The sequence below is a fragment of the Hermetia illucens genome, chromosome 1 (assembly GCF_905115235.1).
Source record: "Hermetia illucens chromosome 1, iHerIll2.2.curated.20191125, whole genome shotgun sequence".
In the NCBI taxonomy this organism is placed as follows: Eukaryota; Metazoa; Arthropoda; class Insecta; order Diptera; family Stratiomyidae; genus Hermetia; species Hermetia illucens.
The window spans coordinates 85,580,564-85,604,185 of NC_051849.1; the positions used below are offsets into that span (position 1 = coordinate 85,580,564).

Sequence of the window (23,622 nt, forward strand, 5' to 3'; positions counted from 1 at the left end):
GGTTTTCCGAAGAAAAAAAAATGTCCCTAAATAGTCGAACGGTTTAATACGAAGAAGTTTCCCCACCACAAGACGAGTGAGGTGGCTTTAGAGTGACGTATGACTAATTATTTTATTTTTTCAAGAGGCCGGAACTTTTCGTAAATTGAGAGGCACCAGCTTCCCACATTTTTAAAATATTTTCTACCCCTAAATTAATAAAATATTTTATGGTACAATTAAATATTAGGAAATAAACGTAAAAATGAGGATTTATCCCAACCAAAAAAATTGGACACTTCAAGTTCCTATTTCATACAACACGTAACACATAACTCGATTGCTGGTCAGAAGGAACCGCCATTTTCGTATTGTGTTTAGAAGTTCTCGTTGCTGTTACTGCGTGTTAAAGGGCCCAAGATGGACAATAAGTTGTTGTCCTGTGACCCAGAATAGTTGATCATTAAATATTATAATGATAAAAACAGCATTTAGGAAGTAGCTCAAACCACAAACAAGTGGGGAAACCAAAAGCGAGACGCTTCAGGTATGAAAGGTTTTCTGTTTCCTTATTACTGTAGTCAACTTCATACGCTTCACCCAAGGAGTTTGATGTTACCAACGAGTGAAAAGAAGTTCACCTAAAGCAGATACAAGAAGGACTGGGGAAAAGCAGCTTCTTCATATATATACATATGGTTGCCATTTACCCTTTAGAGGGGTATAGCGCGTCAACAAGAACCTACCACCCCTTGAGCTCCCCTCACAATTTCCTGAGACGCCTGAACTCTTTTTCTACTGTTCTACGTCAAATAACCTTGGAGCGACCCATCCGTCGGCCGTGGGAGAGTGGAGTCCATTGTATGGTGTAGCCAGCAATGCAATTGTCGCCCCTTCTTAACGTGTGACCTATCCACTGCCATTTTCGCTCTCCAGTCACAGTGCCTACGAGTGGCAGACCTGCACGCCGACCAAGTTCTTCGTTTGAAATAGTATCAGGCCAGGATAGGTGTTTACAGATTTTGGACAATGCAGCGAAGGCGAATCTAGAGTTGTTAATGCGTCGGACAACTTCAAGTTCGGCGACACCGTCGACAGAAAACACGCTTCCTAGGTATAAGAATTCATTGAAGCCATTAATGCAAATAGGCAGAGTGCGATGTCCCGGCATATTAAGAACCTTGGCCTTATTGGTGTTTTTTTCTTCTGACCAGCTCAATTTGCCTCTTTCTCAAAATCCAGAGCCATTTGGCCAAGGTCCATGATCTGGTGAGAGAGCAGGGTAATCGATGTGTTTGAGCATAATGTCATAGTCTGTTGAATGCCTCCACGTCCTCCGGACAATGCATAGAGAACGTCACCGATAACAAAAGGAAATAATCTCGATGACAGAAAGCATCCCTGGTGGACTCTGCTTTATACCTCGAATTCCTTCGAGATTTTACCGCGGTGCAGCACATGATACTTTGTCAATCATATGTTGCTCTGGTAAAAGCTATTATTTTCTCCGGAAAGCCCCTCCTGCGTTGAGCACTTTTGTTGATTATTTTTTCGAGATGTTCGTTGATGCGTTGCAGGATTATTTTAGCTATTATCTTTGCAACGGCAGGGAGCACGGGAGAACGGGAATCTTAATGATCGTCCCTTCTTCCACTCTCAGGGAAAGGTCTCGGATTCCTATGATTTCTATACTAGTGGCAGCAGTAGATCTGCAGTAACTGCATGTGCACCGATATATAATTCTTTGGGGAGAGTTAACCCCAGTAACTTCTCTTCGTTTGAATACATTGATGGCACAAGAAGAGAAGGAGCTTCACCGGATATGATACGATGATACGGGATGTTGCTCTTTCTACCTCTTCAGTTGTTTGTTGTCGTGGATAACAAGGCGACCGTTAACGTCCTTCACAGAACATCGAAAGATTTGCGAGAAGCTCTTTCGTGATGCGGTACATACTTCTGAAATCATTGCATTCTGCAGAATCTTCTGCTTCCCTAATCAGCGCAATAACAAATTCCTCTTTGTCACGGCGTACACTACGTTGAACTTATCAAGTTCAAGCTCGTCTCGTTCCCCATAGACCCTTCAGTCCCTTTCACTCATTTATCCGTTTCCATGATTCCACCAGTCAGATCTTATGACGCCTATTCGGGATGTGACCGATCACCTGCGTAGCACCCGAGAAAAGATCATTTTTGATGGCGACCTAATGCTCATCAATATTCTCATGCGTGTTACTCAGGGTATCTGGTATCTCTCTCATTGTCGAGCGAGCTAGATCATACAAGCGGTTGATGTTGAATTTGGGGGTCATAGCTCTCCAAACCCGCAAGAAGTGGGTGACGCAACCTGCAAGCGAACGTAAGCGGCCATCACGTTTTAATCTCTATCCCTAGCTTCTCTTGTTACGCATATCTAGGAGACAATTCCTAAGCCTACTGCTGGTCGCATTCTGGTAGCTCGTATGGCGTAGATCAGCTTAAACCCAACTAACCTTATGGTAGGGTCTGTGATCGAGCAATGTACCACCAATAACGAGGCTGTGGAAGCTTCAGAAATCTATAAACCTTCCCCTATTATCATTCCAACTCCAAGTAATCGAAGTTTTACAGTTAGAATTCTGTCAGAAACCGGCTCCCTGGTTAAGACAGCGCCGTTGCCGTCAGAAGCGACCCAACTCCGGATTCGCGTCTGCTACCACTTGGTTTTCCAGAGTACAAAACACATTGCCATTAGTGTGGTAAAAAGGAGAAGAGTACTCTGCAGAGTTCCACCATCTTAATTCGCTTACTCACTTGAATGTCCAGCTCGCATCGTTAGAATTTCCGCTCAAGTTGGTGAAGGTTAAGGACCCTCGCTACCGTGGTCGCACATTCCATTCCATTCTTTATATATGGGATTTTAAAATTTCATTCGTATTCTTATTTATTATTATCCTATTATTTATGACTTCAGCATCTTATTTGCATGACTTAAGATGCAGTAAATTCGCACGAAATTGATAAGTTCGAATTGCTTGACACTAATGGTCGGATTTTCACGAAACTTTGCAGTTTTGTAAGTAATGATGCTTCTGCAATATTTGATAGGATGAACCTATTTGCCGGGAGCTCTAGTAACGTCTACCCCAAATGCAACATCACATTCCTTCACAATTCACGACCCCTTCAGTCGCGCAAATGGGTAGATACAGGCGCTGAAGTCTCAGTTTTTCCCGTATTTTGGAAGTTAACACTGCAATCGCAAGTTTCAATTACGGCAGAAAATTCCTTGTCGATCATCACTTACGGCTACAGGTAAGTAGACATGAGTCTTAGACTTCGATGAGCATTTCATTATCGCGGACGGCAGTATTCTCACCTTTTTTTTTTTCCTGTTCACCCAGCACTCTTTCTTCGTTTTTGAAAACGTTGCTGACCCACGTATTCGCGCACTTCTTCAAATTCTTACAATCTCTGGTAAGATTCCTCGGCTAGCTGAGTACCTCTGAGGGGCACCTACTCAAAGTGCAAGAAATTTCGAGCTTCCCGCTTCCAAAAAACATCAAGGATCTGAGAAGTTTGTTGGGCATGTTAAACTTCTATCGCCGTTTCTTGCCCAAGGCCGCCCACCATCAATCGATCCTTGACGGCTACTTATCCAAAGACTCCCGCCTGATTATGTGGTTCTCAGAGGTTGCCCAAACGTTGATACCAGTATGCAAGAACAGGTGGATGCTACACTTCTCACATTCCCTCTACAAGATACACCCCTAGCCATATTTGTTGATGCCTCAGAGATTGTCGTAGGTGTTGTTTTTCACCAAAAGTGAACTAGATTTGACGTTGAGCTTCTTTTCCAAGCACCTAAATCCCGCTCAACGGAACTACAGCCCTTACGATCATGAGCTATTAACCGTGCACCTCGCAATTAAATACCTCTGGTATTCCCTTGAGCTAAGGCCGTTCACAGTCTTCACGGACTATAAGCCACCCACGAATTGCGTAAACTTCAGTAGGCAAGAGCGCTGTATATTATCCAAAGAAAAAGTTCTCGATTTTATCCGAAAGGTAAACTCCTGCTCTAGAACGCTTTTCTGGTTCTGAGCCTTCGATGTGGAAGAGCTCCGGATATCAGGCCACGAATCCTTCTGGTTCATCCCAGGTTTCTTTACGCGGGAGGATAACGTCGTATTTTCTACCAAACAGTCATGTGGGGATCCAAGAATAAGAAGGTATTGCAAAATCTGGATTCAGTTTTCCCAATAATTATTCCAATACTCTGTGCTACTCACATCCATTGTTTCCCCATATATCGGAATGAATTAGTCCATTAGCTGTTCTCATTGCAGTTCTTTGAATATATAGAATATAATTGAGTAGTGTAGCTAGTGCTGGGGCTTATGTCGTGCTCATGGCATTGGTAATATCCAGACCTACAGTTTTTGCATCAAAGCTAGTTTACAGTGAAAACTCCTTTGTTTCACCTTGGCTCACCACAATACGGATGCATATGATATCCTGTTTCTTCTAAAGAAGCTGCTTCTCTTGTTGGGTAGCGATCAAAACCTACTTCAGCACAGCAACCTCTACGTTAGCATAGCATAGATACACTTAACTAATAGAGGGCATCATACGCTCTGGCAAAATCACAAAGTTGTCGGAAAAGCCCATAGTCAAAAGATTCTTCAATGTTCACGGACACCCCTCATCTGTCTTTCTCAATTGCGGCCTCTATCTTGAAACCCAAGGAATGAAAAGCAGACTTGCAGGACTTTCCACGCTGGTAAGCATATTGGTTTTCATTTGGTGCGTGCGAACTAAGTCTTTTCTCGCGAATGTGATGTTCAATCAGTCTCGTCAGACATTTTAGCGAGAATGATATTAAGCTAATTTGTCTGCAGTTCTTTGGATTTGAAGTGTCAACTTTCCAAGCCCTTGATATGAAGACCACCCATGAGGTGGGCACGCAGAACAAGGCATATGTACTAGAAAAACATTTCTTAAAAGTCATTCTAAGTGCTCTATACCCTCCTTTAGCATTGCTATGGGTAAATGTCCATGTAAGTAACCACTGCTCCCAGAGTGTCCCAGTCCCCTTTTGCTTGCGTCTTTTTGCTTTAGTCACCTATTCTCCCGGGGGTTGTTTTTCCAAGAAAATCCGTACTGACTCAAATTTTATGTTCATGAAAGTTCCATCTGGTTATATATGTCATTTTGCCCTGCCTGGTTATAGTAACAAAATCAAGAAAAAGACTAATTTTTTCTATAATAATAATAATAATAATAATCGTTGGCAGAACATTTGATTGGATCAGGGCCTTGAAGTGTGTTAGAGCGCTTCATTCAAGACCGTTACGGTACACTACAGGATTACAGTAGCCTATAGCAGGCGATGTGGCGAGCGTTGCGCTCGCCCGAGATTATTACCCTGATTTGACTCAGGTACTCATTCACAGCTGAGTCGCCTGGTATCCGACGTCAAATCACGATACAAATCTCACTGCCACTACCTTTTACTAATACTAACAGTCAGCTGGTGATTTCACCTAGACCGCCATTGGTCTTTTTGCTCCCAGGTACCCTGTAGATTACAAGGCTTTTAAAAGCACCTAATTTTCTTAGTTATTGTGTGCTTCTTCTGGGTGATGTGTCTGCTTCCCTTAAATGCTCCTTGAACCTGGCTGTTAATTAGTCTTCTGGGATGCCCTATGTATGATTTTTCTCAATGCGATGTTGCTGGGATGGTTACCTATTTGGAGGTTGATTTTTAGTATATATCAAATTCGATGTTCTCCTTGTTGTTGATGATAAGAAAGTTTAAGGAGAGTAGTAAATTATTATTTTCGGTTCTCGTCTTGAATGTAGTCTCCTTGTGGATCGTATTTATTTTGTTAAGGATTGACTGGAGCTCGTTTTGATTTCCAATTGCGAAACTGGCGTCTATGAATCTCTCCCAGAATCTGAATCAGGATAGTAAAATTCCAAGTTGCTCTATGTGCTTTTCGATTCAAGATACATCAAGTTACACCTACCCTTCTTCTAAGTGCAGACTGTTCTGAATCTTCTTCCTTTGTGGAGTACGTCATCGATAAACTTGTCACCTATATCAGGTCTGGTCTCGATAGTCTTTATAATCTTTTGCTAGGGGGTTATACCTAGTGGAAACTTTCAACAAATCAGTTTCTGTTTTCTTTTGTTGCATTTTTAGAATGTACATATATTCGAGAATATTCTTTGAAAAGTTCAAATCGATCCGGCAAATATTCGTAAGAATGTCTCTGAGCGTTCAAAAGTAGGCAGAGCTTAGACCGAAGTAGCAGCTGTTTTTCTAACCTGCGTTAGGTTTGAAGACCCTGCCAACCTAACTCTGTAATTGTTCTCTGTGTGAGTTCAGCAGTGAGAGACCTAGCATTGTCCTAGTGAAATATGATGTAACCTCTATTTACCAGGGATGGACGATTTTCCTTCAATGCTTCCTCGAGAAGCAAATTTACAAGGATGCCAACCGGGAAACAAAGAAAGCGATCATTGTCAACCGAGCGGTACATTGCAAAGATCTTTGCTATCAACTAGATACTTGGGATAACGAGAGAGATCTTTATCGACTTACAAAAGCCGGCACGAATGCACACAGGATATCGAACATTTCTATTGCGTTAATGACAAGAACGGTACTTTGCTTACCGACCGACGGCTGCGGCGGATAAATGGGGAGAATATTTCCAGTAGATTTCAACTGAAGAATTTATTCATCCTCCATTTCCACAAGCACTGCCGATTTTTGAAGCAATTCCACCTGTCGGCACCACTGAAGTCGAGGAACCAATAAAACGAATGAAATTGGGGAATGCAACAGGACCTGACGACATCGCATCTGAGCTCTGCATCGCAAAGAGCTGGGATCCAACACTGTGGCTCAGCGAATTTTTTCATCGGGTAATTCAGGAAGATAGAACATTATCTGATTGGCAAGAAAGTACCACACAATCAAGCCAAATTTGTCAAAAACTCAATACAAACTGCGCGGTTACACATGGAGAAACACCAAAAAAGTTCGAAGTGTGGCGCGTGTATGAAAACCGCTTCGTGTCTCTGTTGGTGTTCACCAAGGAAGCGCCCTCTCATCACTCCTTTTTGTTCTTGTTATGGACACTGTAACACGGGACATCTAGCGCCCTATACACTGCTTTATGCAACTTGTTCAAAAGTAGAATGATCGCCTAATGCAACGCGCTCTCAGATTGAATCTGAATAAAACTGAATTTTTGACGAGCGATTCCCATGAAATAGGCACAATCGCTGTCAGCGGCAGTGATCTACCCACAACTCATCATCAACGGCGCAACAACCGGTATCCGGTCTAGGCCTGCCTTAATAAGGAACTCCAGACATACCGGTTTTGCGCTGAGGTCCACCGATCCGATATCCCTAAAAGCTGTCTGGCGTCCTGACCTACGCCATCGCTCCATCTTAGCAGGGTCTGTCTCGTCTTCTTCTTCTACCATAGATATTGCCGTTATAGTCTTTCCGGGTGGGATCATCCTCATCCATGCGGATAAAGTGACCCGCCCACCGTAACCTATTGGGTCGGATTTTATCCACAACCCGATGGTCATGATATCGCTCATAGATTTCGTCGTTATGTAGGCTACGGGATCGTCCATTCTCATATAGGGGGCCAAAAATTCTCCGGAGGATCCTTCTTTCAAACGCAGTCAAGGGTTCGCAATTTTTCTTGCTAAGAACCCAAGTCTCCGAGGGATACATGAGAACGAGGCAAGATCATTGTCTTGTACAGTAAGAGCTTAGACTGTATGGTGAGCCGTTTCAAGTGGAACAGTTTTTGTAAGCTGAAATAGATTCTGTTGGCTGACAACAACCGTGCGCGGATTTCATCATCGTAGCTTTTATCGGTTGTGATTTTCGACCCTATATAGGAGAAAATGGCAACGGTCTCAAAGTTGTATTCTCCTATCTTTATTCTTCTTGTTTGACCAGTGCGGTTTGATGTTATTGGTTGGTTCGTCTTCGGTGTTGACGTTGCCACCATATATTTTGTCTTGCCTTCATTGATGTGCAGCCCAAGATCTCGCGCCACCTGCTCGATCTGGATGGAGGCAGTTTGTACGTCTCGTGTCGTTCTTCCCATAATGTCAATATCGTCAGCATAGGCCAGTAGTTGGGTGGACTTGAAGTTCTTCTCGCATTTACCTGAGCATCACTGATAACTTTTTCCAGGGCCAGATTAAAGAGGACGCATGATAGGGCATTCCTTAGACCGTTGTTGATGTTGAATGGTCTCGAGAGTCATTCTGCTTCTTTTTTCTGGGTTCGAACGTGGGTCAGGGTCAGCCTAGTCAGTCTTATTAGTTTCGTCGGGATACCGAATTTTCTCATGGCCGTGTAGAGTTTTACCCTGGCTATGCTATCAACAGTTTTTCCATCGTTTGCCGCAGTGAAAAAATTTTATTAGCTGCCGATTTTTCTGAAGTGGAGCCTCTTTGGTATCGGCCAATGATGTTCTGGGCATATGGAGCTATCCGTCCTAGCAAGATGGCGGAGAATATCTTATAGATGGTACTCAGCAACGTGGTGCCCCTGTAATTGCTGCACCGCGTGACATTCCCCTTTTATGTATGCGTTAGATAATGCCTCGTTGCTAGTGGTTAGACATTGATTTGTTGCCCCACACCTTGAGTATAAGTTGATGAACCGCTTAGTATAATTGGTCGCCTTCATATTTAACCAATTCGACTGTAATTCGATCGGCTCTTGGCGACTTATGATTTTTAAGTCGGTAGATTGCATGAACTGTTTCTTCTATGCTTGGCAGCATTTGTCCGTCGTCTTCAGTTGGCGGGACCTCAAACTCGCCGATGTTCTGGTCGTTGAGCAGTTCATCAAAATACCCAACCCATCGCTCCAATATGGCCATTCTGTCGGAAATCAGATTTCGTTTTGTTTCTGCAGGATGAGCATCGAGGTGCGGTTGTTCCTTGTACTTTCCGAATTCACAGACTTGTTGGTTCTTCCAGGTTTCCTTTCCCCGTCCGTGTCGCTTCTCTGCTCATCGCAGTTCATGATAAGTATCCGGCCGTGCCCGCGTTCTTTGAGAATGCGTTATTACTCAGTATGTCGTTAGGGTCGTAGGGACGTGAACGTTAATGAGGCTTATATTTCTAAATTTGTCTCGCAAACGCAGAGTGCATAGCTGTTCGCTTATGTTTTCAAAGCCGATAACAGCAGATTTCATTTTTTGGTTGACTAAGAAATCTACTCCGAGCACATGATTTATTGGATGACCACTATAATATATGGTGTAGTGGCTCTTCTCCAGGAAACCGGTCCATGTCCAAGGCATTTCCTGCAACGCTGTTATATCAGTCCTATATTGGGACAGGGTATCAGCTAGCTGCTTGGCGCTGTAGGCGCGGAAGACTTCCCTTTATCTTGCTCCGAATCCAGCTCTTAAGAAAAAAACTCCTAGCGATCGCCATGTGGAGGTGGAGATAGGGTTTGTTAGTAGATCTGTTGGCGTTGGTTCAGCAGGCTTTTCCCAGGTTCTATGATCCGTCGTGGGTACCAACCTGCGTTCCACAACTGGTGTTCTTTGTGATAGACGTATCAACGAACGTCTCAAATCTAAAATTTACCGCAATGCCGTCCGCCCTGTCGATCTCTATGTGCCTGAGTGTTGTCCGACTATAAAAGACAATGGACGGCGTCTTGCAATAGTGGAGACGAAGCTGATGCGTTGGACTATTGGTGTTGATCACATCCGAAATGAGGATATCCGCGATCGATATGGGTTGCACCGATCGTGGAAAAATTGCGAGAGAGACGTCTCCGATGGTATGGCCACGTAATTCGCGCTAACGAGAATTTACTTGTCAAGATTGGTCTGACCATCGAAGTCGATAGTAAGCGACTAGAAGGCTGGCTGAAACAACGGTGGCTTAATACGCTGGGTGGGGATTCAAAACCCTCCCGATTGGACCCAGATCAGGCTTTTGATAGAGCCAAATGGTGAAACTGATCATGGCGCGTCGACCCCGCTTGTGAAAAAGACAAAGTCTGGAGAAAAAGAACAAAAACTCCAAAATCAAATTTCAAAACAGTGATTGGATTCTTCTTTCTATAGTGGGACGATGTGTACATTGAACCTCTCTGACAGTTCAGCAACAGTCAATGTATCTTCCTCCTCCTGTGGCCTTTTCAAACGCGAATGATCTTTGATTCGTCTTTCTGTATCACGATAACTTCAGAACTACCGCTAAAAGCACATATTCGGTTACAACTTCGTTGTTGTAAATTGTACAAAAAAGTTTGTGTCAGAAATAGAATTCATGCAGTAAATAATGCTAAATACATTTTATTTATTTCCATGTGGAAGATGTTGTGGTTTATTCAAGACCAGACAAATCGAAACATCTTATGCACACATTCAATATTTTAGAAACATTTTTCGTTCTCACCCTTGATTGAACATCTACTCCAAATGTAAAAAATTCACAATGTTCGTCCACGTGTTAAAAAATAGAGGAAAAAGGGGAGGAAATTTCCAAGCAAATCTGGAACCGTATTAAATTTTATCATTATTGGTACTCTCCCAGAATTTCCATCTTAACCCATTCTCGAATAAAACACCCATAACTTAGGTAACTCAAATAGACTATCATTTCCATCTTTATCTCTGAGCTCTTCAATTACACCTCGACTTTCAACACAAGGAAATTGAGACGCCAAAACAATAACATGAATAATTAAAACATCCCAACCAAATGTTGTGGAGCAGACGGCGGCATTGCATCGATAAGCGGCCCTAGCCCCGGCCGGACAGAACGAGAGCATATGGAAGAGCAGAAGCAGCCCAACAAGAAGCAGAGGAGCAACATCACTTAATTCCGACACTCAAGGTAATGAAATCGTAAGTTTCCCGTTCGAACAGAACAACCTGCGCAAATGAAGCATCCATTTCCTGTACATTTGCTAAACATCCGGGATATGCCTCTGCCGGTCTCGGGAAGTTCTGAGCAGAAGCCACTGGCTGGCGAGTCATTCGGCGTCCGAGTTCCAGGTCGCCGCCGGAGCTCTGGCTATTCTAGGGAAGTAAGACGCTAGCGTACTTAGAAGTTAATCAGTGCCATTGCTCCAAAGCAATTTGGATCTTCTTCAAGACGACTGTGCGCTGGCATAGTGCAAAACGTCTTCCACGCATTCCGCACTTCCTGTCCTGTAACGACCGATGGATGGAGCGCCGCCAATTGTGGAGCACGAGTTAGTGAAGTGGCAAAACACTTGGGTTTGGGCTCCGACCGCTAGCGAAATGTCGTGTCAAGAAGCTGAGAATGATTGATGACGATTGGATCCTCTTCAGTCGCAATCAGGTCCAGATTGGGGATGCATGGGGATGGTGGGTGAGATGTTTCATACTTTCTAAATAAACGCACAACTCAAAAAATGCTTGGGATATTCTAATTGAAACGCAGGCAGGGTTGGGAACAAGGTATTCTCTGGAATAAAACTGGAATCTACTGGAAAATAACGAAATTTGTGAAAGGTGGCTTTAGAGTCGTCAGTGTGTGCAGGAATATTCGATAACAAATGGAAACCCTCAAGCAAACGAAACGAAATGTCCTCCTTTCACTCATCCAAGTCGAAACCAAAAGATTTGTGCACTTTCTAAAAATATCCGCGGATGCAGGATGCTATCATTTTTCTGAAAACTCCAATCTGGTCGCAATTAACTCGTTGATGAGTGAGCTCGTAGAGGTCCCTCTTCTTCCCCGCACCGGCAGATCGTTCTCCCAAAATAGACAGCTGGATAAATGTCGATACTATGGTTAATTGCATTTTTATTTGGAGTCTCATAAAGTCGACTTCTAAGCAGCTTTAATGCGTTTTCAGCATCTCAAAGAGCAAGCCGTCGTCATCGACATCCGCGTCTAGGCCGGGAGACAGTGTGTGGCTTAACATTAAAGGGGACGTGATTATTACCCGGAATCCTCATGAGCATGACTTTTATGACTGCCATTGCGATTATTAGGTACCTTTCAGTGCAGCAATGAATAGCTATTACAGAAAAATATGCTTTTTAATTTACGCGCTTCTTGTGCTGATTTGCCACACTCTTCAAACAGTTTAAACGAAAACTTGATTCATTGTGACTGTTAGGGTGCAGAAGACATGGCGCGAGTGGTTTGATGGGATTGTTCCCAGATTTAAACCCAATCACTTCCCATTTAAAGACTTCATAGGGGAATGGCTTTAATGGTGTCAGAACATTATGAAGTCCCATCAATGAACTAGAAACATCTGCTAAGTGTTAAGTTGAGCCTTTCGCTTCCTGGGATAATGATAGGGGAATGATTTTTCAGCTGAGAGCAAATTTCGAGGGAATAATTTGCTCACTGAGTGTTTTTTTAATGATATGAAAGTTTTTGTAGTGTTCCAAAGTGTTTATATGTCATTAAATAAATTTAGATTGTTAGAGCAAAGAGTTCATGAGTATTTGCTACAAAGTTCCTGTAGGGTTTTACCATAGCTATATTGAAGAATACCAGCGAGTCAGAGGTCCCGCCACCTAAACGCGAGGAATCAGTTCACCACCACTAAGTTCGTAAGAAACGGTGGGTGCAATACATTGACATAAAAAAATAAGTCGGAAGGAGCTAGTAGAATTACAGTCAAATTGGTTAAAAAAATAAATGCCCTGTGATTTGGGACTTAAGGATACACTTGAAGTCTTCCCTGCTTGTCGTAACTAAAAGGGATAGACATTTGTGCGCGGCTAACAACCTGCACCATTCAAAACTTTACTGCTACCGAAACGTCAACAACCTCTTGGATAGGGATTGATTTCACGGCTATATCCTTTGCCAATCGAAACCGACTGTTATTGTTTTCTGAAATGTGTACACGCTCGACAACCGTACCAGAGGCTCCCAGAATGCTAGTTTTTCCACCTCGAGCGAGAATTCCAACGATATAAGCTGGACATTCTTAGCCTAAGCGAAGTTAGATGGTGGGACTCTGGAGAGTACTCTTCTCCCAAGCCAAGCGGTAACAGACGCAAATCTGGCGTCAGATATATGATGGCGAAATACGGTCTTGGCGACCGTAACGATAATGGTGGGAGGTTTGTGAATTTCTGCAGCGTTCACCGCCTCGTTATTGGTGCCACACTGTTCAAGTACAGAGCTTGCCATATAGTCAGGTTTCAACTGGCCGATACCGTACGATTAATTAAATTGACCATTTTTTTACCAGTAGTAGATTTGGAAGTTGCCTTATGGATGTGTGTCGAATTCCATTACAGTATGAAATCCTGAGAAATTCGACGTTTGTTATTGCGCTGAATTGGGAGCCGATTATTCCACAGAACGTATTAATTTCAGAAGGATATATCGCTTCCCGGAAGAACTTGCATGGTCATAAATCTTTCGATGGTTTTACGAACCACGATTCTTAAGCTAATCACACCCGGTGAAGTTCCTCCACCTCTTGTAGATGAAATGGCTAGCCACCGTAAGCAGAAGAGAAATCGTCTCGGCCATCAATATATTCAAACGGAGTAAGGCTGCAGGGTTTGACCGTCTTACCGCGGAGTTATTTATTGCTACAACTTCAGTGACTGCTACTTCCACTAGCACGACCTTTCCCAGAGTTGGAAGAAGAGGATGATCGATTGAAATAATAAAAACAAGTTGTTAGCACTGATGAAGGGAACAAGTGGTTCCCGAAATATCGGTATTTGCAAGAATAAATATCCACACCAACGAAAAAAGAAACAACAAGTTTTTATTATTTCAATTAATTAATCGTTGGAAACACCGCATAATTTCACTCAGAGGATGATCGTTAAGATTTCAAAAAAGGGAACCGTTTTCAGAGTGAAAACTGGATGTGTATCGCTGATGTTGAAAAAACAATAGCTAAAATAATTCGAGAGCATGTGTTTGGCGGCGCGATTTTTGAGGGTGACATTTTATCATTATTTTTTCTTGTTCCCAATGATGTTCTTCATGCTGTCGTGTTCAGAAGGAGTGGAAAAGTTCAACAACAAACAAAACAAAATTAAGATTATGAATCTGGCAGGTCATCTGACCTCCCCTATCTCAATTAATGGGCATAGCATCGAAGACGTCGATGCATTTATATATTTAGGAGGCGTCGTTTCTACCGACGATGGCACCGAACTGGATGTCGCTTGACATATTAACAACGCTACATTCGTTTACGTTGTCTTGTCTCAAATCTGGAAATGCGGTTAGACTGTTCTCTGCTGGTGTCCTTTCTGTGTCGCTATATGCGAGCAGCACATGAAAAGTCACCACCATTGCCACTCGTAAGCTCCAAGCCAACTTCAACACCTGTCTGTTTTGTATCATCGGTGTACGCTGGCCTGGTACTATTTCAAACGAAAAATTTAGTTGGCATACAGACCTGAATTGGAAGGCGGATGTGCCAGCGGATAAATCAAACATTAATAGGGGACGACAATTGCGTTGCGGGCTACTCTCTCAAAATAGTTGACGCCCCAAGAGCTCTTGGCGTTATAAAGTAGAGGAGAAGTGCGGGCATCTCGGGAAGCCGTGGGGAAGCTGAAGCGCATTTCAGCGAATCGCAGACAATAACGCGCAGGTGTGGTTGACGCGATTCAGATGGAGCGCTGGCAGCGATCAAGATGCCAGACAGATGTTCTGAATATCCAATTGATGGATCCCGGTACATAACCATGGCATTTGAAGTTTCTCATTAATGCAGACCAGAGCGAATACCGGTTGTTGCTCCGTTGCTGATAATGATGATGAAAAACCAAAATTTTTTGACATATTTTTTTCTTGACCCCTTTCTAACTTATTTCGCTGGTTTCTTTTTAAGGTTTTGTTGAAAATAAAATTCGGTGTCTTCATCCAAATCAAACAGGAAGAGATCTTGGGCTGCACAGCAATGAAAGTAAGAAAATATATGGTGGCAACGTCAGCACCGAAAACCAACCAACCAACAACATCAAAAATAAAGATAGGAGACTACAACTTTGAAACCGTTGATAATTTCTCCTATCTAGGGTCGAAAATCACAGTCGATAACAGCTATGACAATCAAATCCGCGCACGGCTGTTCGCAACCAGCAGGGCCTATTTCAACTTACAAAAACTGTTCCGCTCGAAGACTCACCACAGGATCAAAGCTCTTACTGTACAAGACAATGGTCTTGCCAGTCCTCATGTTCGAGAGAAGAATCCTCCGCAGAATTTTTGGTCCCCAACATGAGGATGGATTCCATAGCCTACATAACAACAAACCGATAAGTGATACCATGACCGTCAGGTTGTGGATAAAATCCGGCTCAATAGGTTGCGATGGGCGGGTCACTTAATCCGTGTGGATGAGGATGATGCATCCCAAAAAGATGCAAATCGTTATTCCCTTGTCGCTGCCGGGTTCATTGTTGTATAGTCAATCCAATCCGAGGCTTCGCAACAGGTTGTTTTCCATGTAGGGTTGTCAGCCCTACCCAATCCCCAACCTGGAGGACCAGTTGGTACAATTTGTCCCGTTTTTAATCGCGGGAAACCCGCCTTCATCATTCTCCGTCTGCACCTTTTTGTTAAGAAAGAACTCCCAGCCGTCAACACGTGGAATGGAGATAGGGTTTGTTAGTATAGCTGTTGGTGTTGGTTCAGCAAGTATTTCCCAGGTTTTATACTCCATCGTGGGTATCAATTCACGTTTCGCCCTGGGACCTATACTACCGTTTGACCACGAAATTGATGCGTCAAACTGCTACTTCTTAAGAGATAAAATGTTAATACGTCTCATTGCGTCTTTTGGCTTGAGGTGAAAATGCTAGAAAGACACGATGCGCTAGGTTGTAATAATGTTCCTACCTCCATTCTATTGTGCAGTTCACGGAGCTTTAATTTTTCTACAACTTCAGCATATCCCTTACAACCATTTGTGGACGTATTCTGATATATACAGCATTTTCCAAACTATCCTCTCTGTCCAAATTCGCGGAGATGTTGTGAGTTTTTATGTATGCAACCATATTCAGGACAAAAGAAAGAATTGTGCAACTTGAATCGATATAAGCAGCATCAGAAATTATGTCAGATACTAGTTAATTTCGTATTTCTGTTGAATCCACTGTTCGGTGTGTGAGTCTAGTGAACCTGGTTGGAATGACCCACTCGTTCGTTATCTTGGGATAGTAGATTCCATTACCTGGCTTAACCAGCAATAGAGCTATTCCCCTTCCTTTTATGTGACTTACTTATTGTCACTTCCGCCTTTTTTTTTCTTCATTCGTCGGAGGAAAGTGTTGACGAAGACTTGCAACTTTTGAGTAACACAGTGGTCACTTTCGAACTGCTACTTTCATAAAACAGCGAAGAAATAACATTAGCACAGAATAGCCTCAATTTGATATTGATGTTGAAATAAATGCATTTCCAGATTTTGCACAAGCAGCGAAAGTAGATCTGGTAAAGCATTGAGCGACATTGGTGCTAGCGTCGGTAGAACGACGCTGCCGAGATGTAAAAATTGTTCAAGACCTTCGATGTAGGAAGAGTGCAATGATCCGTCAGATTGAGAACCATAGTTTTGATACTGTTGACCTTCAGTCCCACTCTACTTGTCACTTTTGCCCTCCTCCGGAAAGGACCTTGCACTGAGCACTGCTGTCGGGATGGTGTACTTCATACGTCCCCCATCTGTATAGTACCGAAGTATTTTTGTGGAGAGATGACTTTCGATCTGCTTAGTCAAGTAACTAGGGACACCACTTTAGCCACTTTTCTAACTAGAGGAATTTAATCCATTTTTGACGTCTAACGTCAAACGTTATCACGGCACAATATTTCCTGGAGGACATCGCGTCTCAGCTTCAGTATCACCTCTTTGGCATCGATTGTAGAATAGGTTTGGCCAAAACTAAATTGTCGCCAAGATATGCCATCCCAATATTCAATAATATTGAGAAATTTGCTATACTGTACAAAATAAGACTTTCCTATCGTCTATAAGACAGATCGGTGGTAAAGATGGCCCTCCCCGTTGCTTTTGTTCACTCCTTTGGTTGTTTGAGTTCTCCTTTCAGCACAGGGTTTAATTGCTACAAACCTTAAATTATTTTTAAAATGGAAATAAGGTATGTTGTTCACATCTCCATCTCTCAGTCAATTATACTTCAGGGATGTCAAAATAGTTTGCGAAAATTATTCAAATTGATTTAGAGATGCGGGTAGATTACAGGCTCATTATAATAACCAAGCAAATGAAACGTTAATAGATAGTCCGGATGGAAGTGATTAGAGCGCTGGGCTGTCGTAGCGGAAGGTCGCGGTTCAAATCTTACTGGTGACAGTGGAATTTGTATCGTGATTTGACGTCGGATACTAGCCGCAGTAAATGAGTACCTGAGTAAAATCAGGATAATAATCTCGGGCGAGTGCAATGCTAACCACATTGCCTCCTACAGACTATTATGTAGTGTATCGTTACGGTCTTGAATGAACACACTTCCCCTGATCTAATATGGATTGTTGTGCCAACGATTATAGATTCAATATGCTAATCAAGAAGGAATTAAAAGCGCATGATCATGGGAAAAGATGTTGTTCTATAACGCCTAAATGGCATGGCATTAACATTAGTCTTCTAATATCGAGTATAAATTTCCAGGTATGGTATCCTGTTCATACTTGGACTAACAGACACAAACTAACAGTTAAATAAGGACAGAGCTCATATTTACGCGATGAGTTGGCTTCCATAGGTTACGTAAAAACATCAATAATGATGGACTGCGGATTATTTAATTAGCAGTGTCAATCGAAATGCTGGTTGGAAGAACTTTATTTGCGCGGGCCTCTCAAGATGGGATCACTTTCAACCAAATTGACCAGGTGTTAATTAAATGACGTTACTTCTCAGCATGATGAATGTGTGAACATAGAGGGGCCAGTATAGACTCGGATCACAATATCGTTGGCATGGTCCTCGGAGCTCGAATAACAACCCCGCCTGGAACTCTCTCTGAACATGAGGTGAGAGTGAACACTGAAGCCATCCACAACAAACCCCTCCGAAATACCTATAAGGGGGAATGAATGCCGCAATAATTGCAGTTAGCAAAGGCAAATAATCTTCACAACCGGCAACAAACATATATGGCGCCAGAAACAATAGAATGGAACGACCGTCAACAAACAGAATGTTGGTGAGTCGGAGGCCCCGCCAATTGAAGACATTAGACAAATGCCATAAGAGAAGATATAAAAATTATAAGTTGCTAAGAGCCGCTGGAATTACAGCCGAATTGGTTAAATATGGAAGCGACAAACTACGTAAAGCGGTTTATAAATTTGTGTGCAAGGTAGGGGACAGCGAATCATTGCCTGACGACTGGATATCACGCAGTGTAGCAATTATAGACGTATCACTTTGCCATCTATAAGATATTGTTATCTTGCTAGGCCATAGGGATCATCGGCCCATAAGAAAGCGCTTTCCCAAGTAAATCAGAAACAGATCAGATCTACTCTCTGAGGCAACCGATGGAACAAATGTTGGTTTTTATTGACTTCAAGCCGCCTATGATAGCATAGGGATGGTAAAATTGTACACGGGCATCAGAGAAATCGGTATCGCGACTAAATAATACTGATTAGGCTGAACCTTACCAATGGGCAAGACTATATAAAAGCAGGATCACTCTCGAGATCATTCAAAATCAACAATGATTTAAGACAAGGGAATGCTCTTTCGTGCGTTTTTTTCCCTGGTCCTGTCTTCATATATAGTGGCAATTTTAGCACTAAAAACTAAAGAAACGATAGCATCAAATGGCACTAGTTAAATGAGAACAATAAACATAGGGGACTACAACTTTGAGACGGCTGTTAATTTCGCCTATCTAGTTGTTGGCACCCAACAGACCGTACTTTAGCTTACAGAAACTGTTCGGCTCGAATCGGGTCACCATAGAGTCAAAGCTCGTACTGTACAAGACGAAACCTTGCTAGTCCTCATATATTCCTCGGAAACTTGGGGTCTTAGCAAGAAAAATTGCGAATTCTTAGCTGCGTTCCAGAGAAGAATCCTCCGAAGAATATTTTTGGCCCCCCGTACATGATAATGGACGATTCTGTAGTCCCTATAACGACGAAGTATATCAGCAATACAATGACCGTTGGTTATGGTTAAAATTCCGCTCAATAAGTTGCGGTGGGCGGGTCACCTAATCCGTATGGGTGAGCATGATGCAGTCCGGGAAGTCTATAGGGACAATATCTATGGTAGGAGAAGAAGACGTGGTAGACCCTGCCTCAGATGGATCTATGATGTCGGCCAGGATGCCAGACAGCTATTAGTGATATCTAATTGGTGGACTTGGCGAAAAACGGGGATGGAGTTCCTTATTAAGGCAGACCTACATCGAATACTGGTTGTTGCGCCGTTGATGATCATGATGGCCTGTGGAAATACAGAACTCCTGGCAAAGCAGGGAAGATTGGTGAAAAAATAGGCACAATTGTCCGAAGGTGAAATCATTCGCATATAAGAGTGAGTGGTATTTTTTAAGTAATTGTGCTACTACTTTTACTATACATAATTTTGTGGTTAAATACAGTGTCAGCCTGGTATGGCCAAATGAAACACTTTTTATATGTACAATAAGTTTATTCATTTCTGCAAAGTCTTCTTATTTAATCAAACAGAAAATCATATGACTAGAAACCTTAGCGTTTAACTTCAATCAATACAAAATTTACTAAACCAGATGGTTTGCTAAGAGGTTAAATAAGTAAATTGCTATTGAGATCCACATTCTGTAATTAATAAACGATTGATATACTGTCTGCATAAACGGATTAAAAACAATCTGGTATGATTATGAGGATATTCTCCAGATTAATAAAAAGGAGTATCCAAAAATGAATCTAATAACTTTGTTCTGAATTCGTCGATGTATCAAGTTCGGCTAGTAAAAAAGGGCATTTCGAGGTCACAATTTGCTAAGTATGACTTTATTACGCTAACATAATCTTCAGATCTTGGATTGTTTTTAATCTTTTTTCAAAACGTCCCGTCGTAAACGATACTTATTTGATGAGATTGAGATGCAGTTGGCATATTAATAGATTCGATTTTGTGTGTGCTCATAAATTTGAAAGCTTTACAATATTATAGTTCATAAGTTATATTAATGATTTCTAAATAATAACATTTTCAATATTCTGTACAATAATTTACAACCTTATGTCTAAATAGGAATACAAGTTTACTTCATAATAAATACCATACAATTTTCATACACAACTGTAAGCAGTGGACTCTGGACATGCTTAATGCAATAATAACACTTCGTCCCGTCTATGATAGAGGAGAGCGAATTTAACGTTGTGGCTGATATATCTGCATTACAGACTCATAGCACGTGCCAAGCGAACTCGAAAATCGCGATAAAGCATTTTTCCGCCGACGGGCACTCGGCTAAGGTACATATCGAGGGTCATTAAACACAACGCTTTTCCGTTCATAGGGAATTTTTGTGCTAGATCTGGTGTGGCGTCAAGGCCCTCGGAAATTGCAAGATTTATTAACCATTTCCAGACATCGGCACGAGTCCAATCGCGTGGATCGATAGGCAAACCATCGGAACCCATTTGAATTTCTTGAGCCGGTTTCTTCGAGATAGATGCGCCTGACGATGAAGTAGTTGATGCTGATATTGATGTCGGCATTTTATTCCATCGCAAATCACTATCACGCGCACAGACATTAACATTAGACAGATCTAGAGGTGGCACTCGTCCTGAATATTTAGTGAAACCTGATTCCACCTGCATGATGAATTGTTTGGGGATATTTCTGAAAGAGAAAAAGAGAATGGTTGTTAGATAAGGTGTTATGAATATTCGTATGGAAAAATGCTGATATTAATGAGTCCCGAGTAGAAATAGATTAGAGAAAGGAGACTTAAGCAGGATGATGATTCAGGACTTCGTCAAACGGCCTGAATTCATATTGCCTTTGAAACTGCCGTAATTTTTAAATTTGCAGATTTTCTTGTTGAGAGAGTCGGGTTAAGGAATCATGTTTGATAAGAAAAAAATGCTCAAGTTAATTTCTCCATTAGGATGTTACCTATTTTGTTATCCTATGAAGCGGGAAAATTTCCCAGAAGATTTAATTTGCCTTTTGGAAAGAATTTCATCATCCGCAAGAGTAAAAAAAATATTCATTCAAATCATACTTTTATTTTAGATTCATATCGATACAAACTCTAATACATCCCCTCTACAACTTTGCTGAACTATCAATCAAATCATACCTCTCATAGGTTGAGCATTTCCTTTCAAAAAATGATTCATTAGAAATAATTTGTAATGGAATCAGATACGGGCGAGTAATGAGCGAGCACATTTTTATCGTAGGTTTCATATTATGTGATGATCGATTACAATATGGTCGTCATACAGTTATTATAAAGGCCAGTTACTCTACCATTATGTAGCATGTTTTCCTGTATGCATTAACTTACTCACTTTCGTGTAATTCAAAACGCCGGAAAGCGTCTAAGTATATCGGAAATGTTAAAAATGGTATTCATTCCAATTGATCTAAACCAATGCATTTGATCGATATTTGATTTGATTCCATATTTTTAAGTGTATAATGCAATAAGTTTCAAGATGAAATTTTTAAGTTTAGAAATATTTCATAGACAGTAATTCTGCCTGAGTAGTAAATACACATAATGCTCAAAATGGCAGCGGCAGAGGACTTATTTTGTTAGAGCTAGAATTGTCAGGGGAGCGATTCTTGCCATATATGACTAATGGAAATATTTCAATGAATAAGAATAGAATACTCGGTTTGAACAAAAAACGTAGCAGAACACTTACAAATAGGAACAGTATGGTCGATAGAAGGGTTCGGATTCTCAGTTCGCATAGGTGATTACCACACCTATAGTCCTGGTTTGTTTATGGATGCTTTCCTTTGGGGAGGAGGGCGGACTCTTGCTATAACCTTGCCCATCTATCTTTACTGAAGCATAACTCAATCAACAATTTAATAAATAATGAACGAAAAAGAAGAGTATGATTATAGTCTACATAAAAGTGAACTTTTTTATCTTCAATAATTTGAGAAAAGAAAATCGGCTTTGGTCTCCAGTAACGATACTAGTGCCAAGACTGGATGTCAGATATCAGTCAACTTAACTATGAATAAGTGCCTTGCAAGACAGGGTAATAATCCGGGGAGAACACAGCGCTGCCAATATTACCTGGTAGTGTATTGTTACATCCCCGAAATGAAATGCATGCTTCAGTCAGAAGACTAGCCAAATAGATGCCCGTCTCTGTATCTACACATTTTTTGGCGTTTCCGATTCTCCAAACCAATTCATTTCTCATCATCAGTCTATGGGGAAATGTTCCTTTAGGACCTTGTAAACAAAATTTTCCCAATGCAAGATCTTTCACTCTTTTTATGATGCTTCCATTTTTGCATCTTGTAGCCCTTTCTGTCTTAATTTGAATTGATCTTATAGTTGTTGAGCTTCGCGTTATTCTCAACCCATAATGGTCACAAAATTGTTTTTTGAAACTTTTTTGGGAGTCTTTCACGTTCTTCGTTCCTTACGACAAACGTCTAAATCAATAACTCTAAATTTATTGGAGTACTTATAATGCTAAGTACTCGTAGGATTGTAAGCTTTGTGTGAAACAAAACCTTATTAAAGCCGGTTTATTGTCCGTCTGTCTATGTGTCTGTCACACGCATTTTCTCATAATCGATGAGTCGTATTTTTAAGTCGGGGCTGGAAACTGATCATCTCTTTTATGGACCCGTTCTCAGAAACTATTCAACAGAAAGATGTGAGAGATCCCAGAATACTCTCTATAACGATATCTGCTTAAATAAGGTTAATAATATATTTATAGTAATAATAATTGTTCAGAAATTGATATGAGAATCATTAAGTTTTACAGTAATATAGCCCATACTAGAGAGCGTAATACTGTTACTGATAGGTTTTGTGTGAAACAAAACCTTATTAGAATCGGGTGGATGTCTGCCTGTCTGTCTGCCACACCCGATTTATTCGGAAACGAAAATTAGTGAGAGCATGTGATCTACTATTCCCTTTACATGCAACAAGGGGCGGCATTTTGTGTAAAATTCCCCATATATGTGAATCGAGGGTGCAAAATTTTTTTTGCATAAAATGTGGCCATGTGCCCATCAAATGAAAGGGCTCAATTAGTACTTTTCGAAACTGGTTCCATATTTGATATCGGGTGAAACGTAGGAGAGTGGGGGCTCAAAGTATAGCCCCCAAAAAGTGTAACAGGTCTTGTTCTCAGAACCTATCCAACTGAAAAGTCTGGAAAAAATCCCAGTGGTGCATCTCTACGAAATTTAGGCGTCAAAATACATTCGGTTCCGATATCTGAACAAATGAAGTTAATAATAGTATATTTCCAGATTTTAGAAATTTACCCGGCAACCCCCCTTATGTCCCAAAAGTAAGAAAATCCAAGTAAGTTTAAAGACAATCCAACTATTATTAACAAAGTTATAGAGGGTGAACTTTGCCATTTTTGGTGAATTTCGTGCATTCTACATTCTGCATAA

The 23,622-nt window shown here is 41.5% G+C and overlaps 1 protein-coding gene across 1 annotated transcript in view; it reads right to left on the minus strand.

The window, feature by feature from the left end:
* Positions 1-19,638: 19,638 nt before the first annotated feature.
* Positions 19,639-23,622, minus strand: part of LOC119646505 — a 36,021-nt gene continuing 32,037 nt past the window's right edge. The window contains exon 2 of the mRNA XM_038046960.1: positions 19,639-20,844. Within this exon, the coding sequence (XP_037902888.1) occupies positions 20,394-20,822 (429 nt within the window). The 5' untranslated portion in view covers positions 20,823-20,844 and the 3' untranslated portion in view covers positions 19,639-20,393. The remainder of the gene's footprint in view (positions 20,845-23,622) is intronic.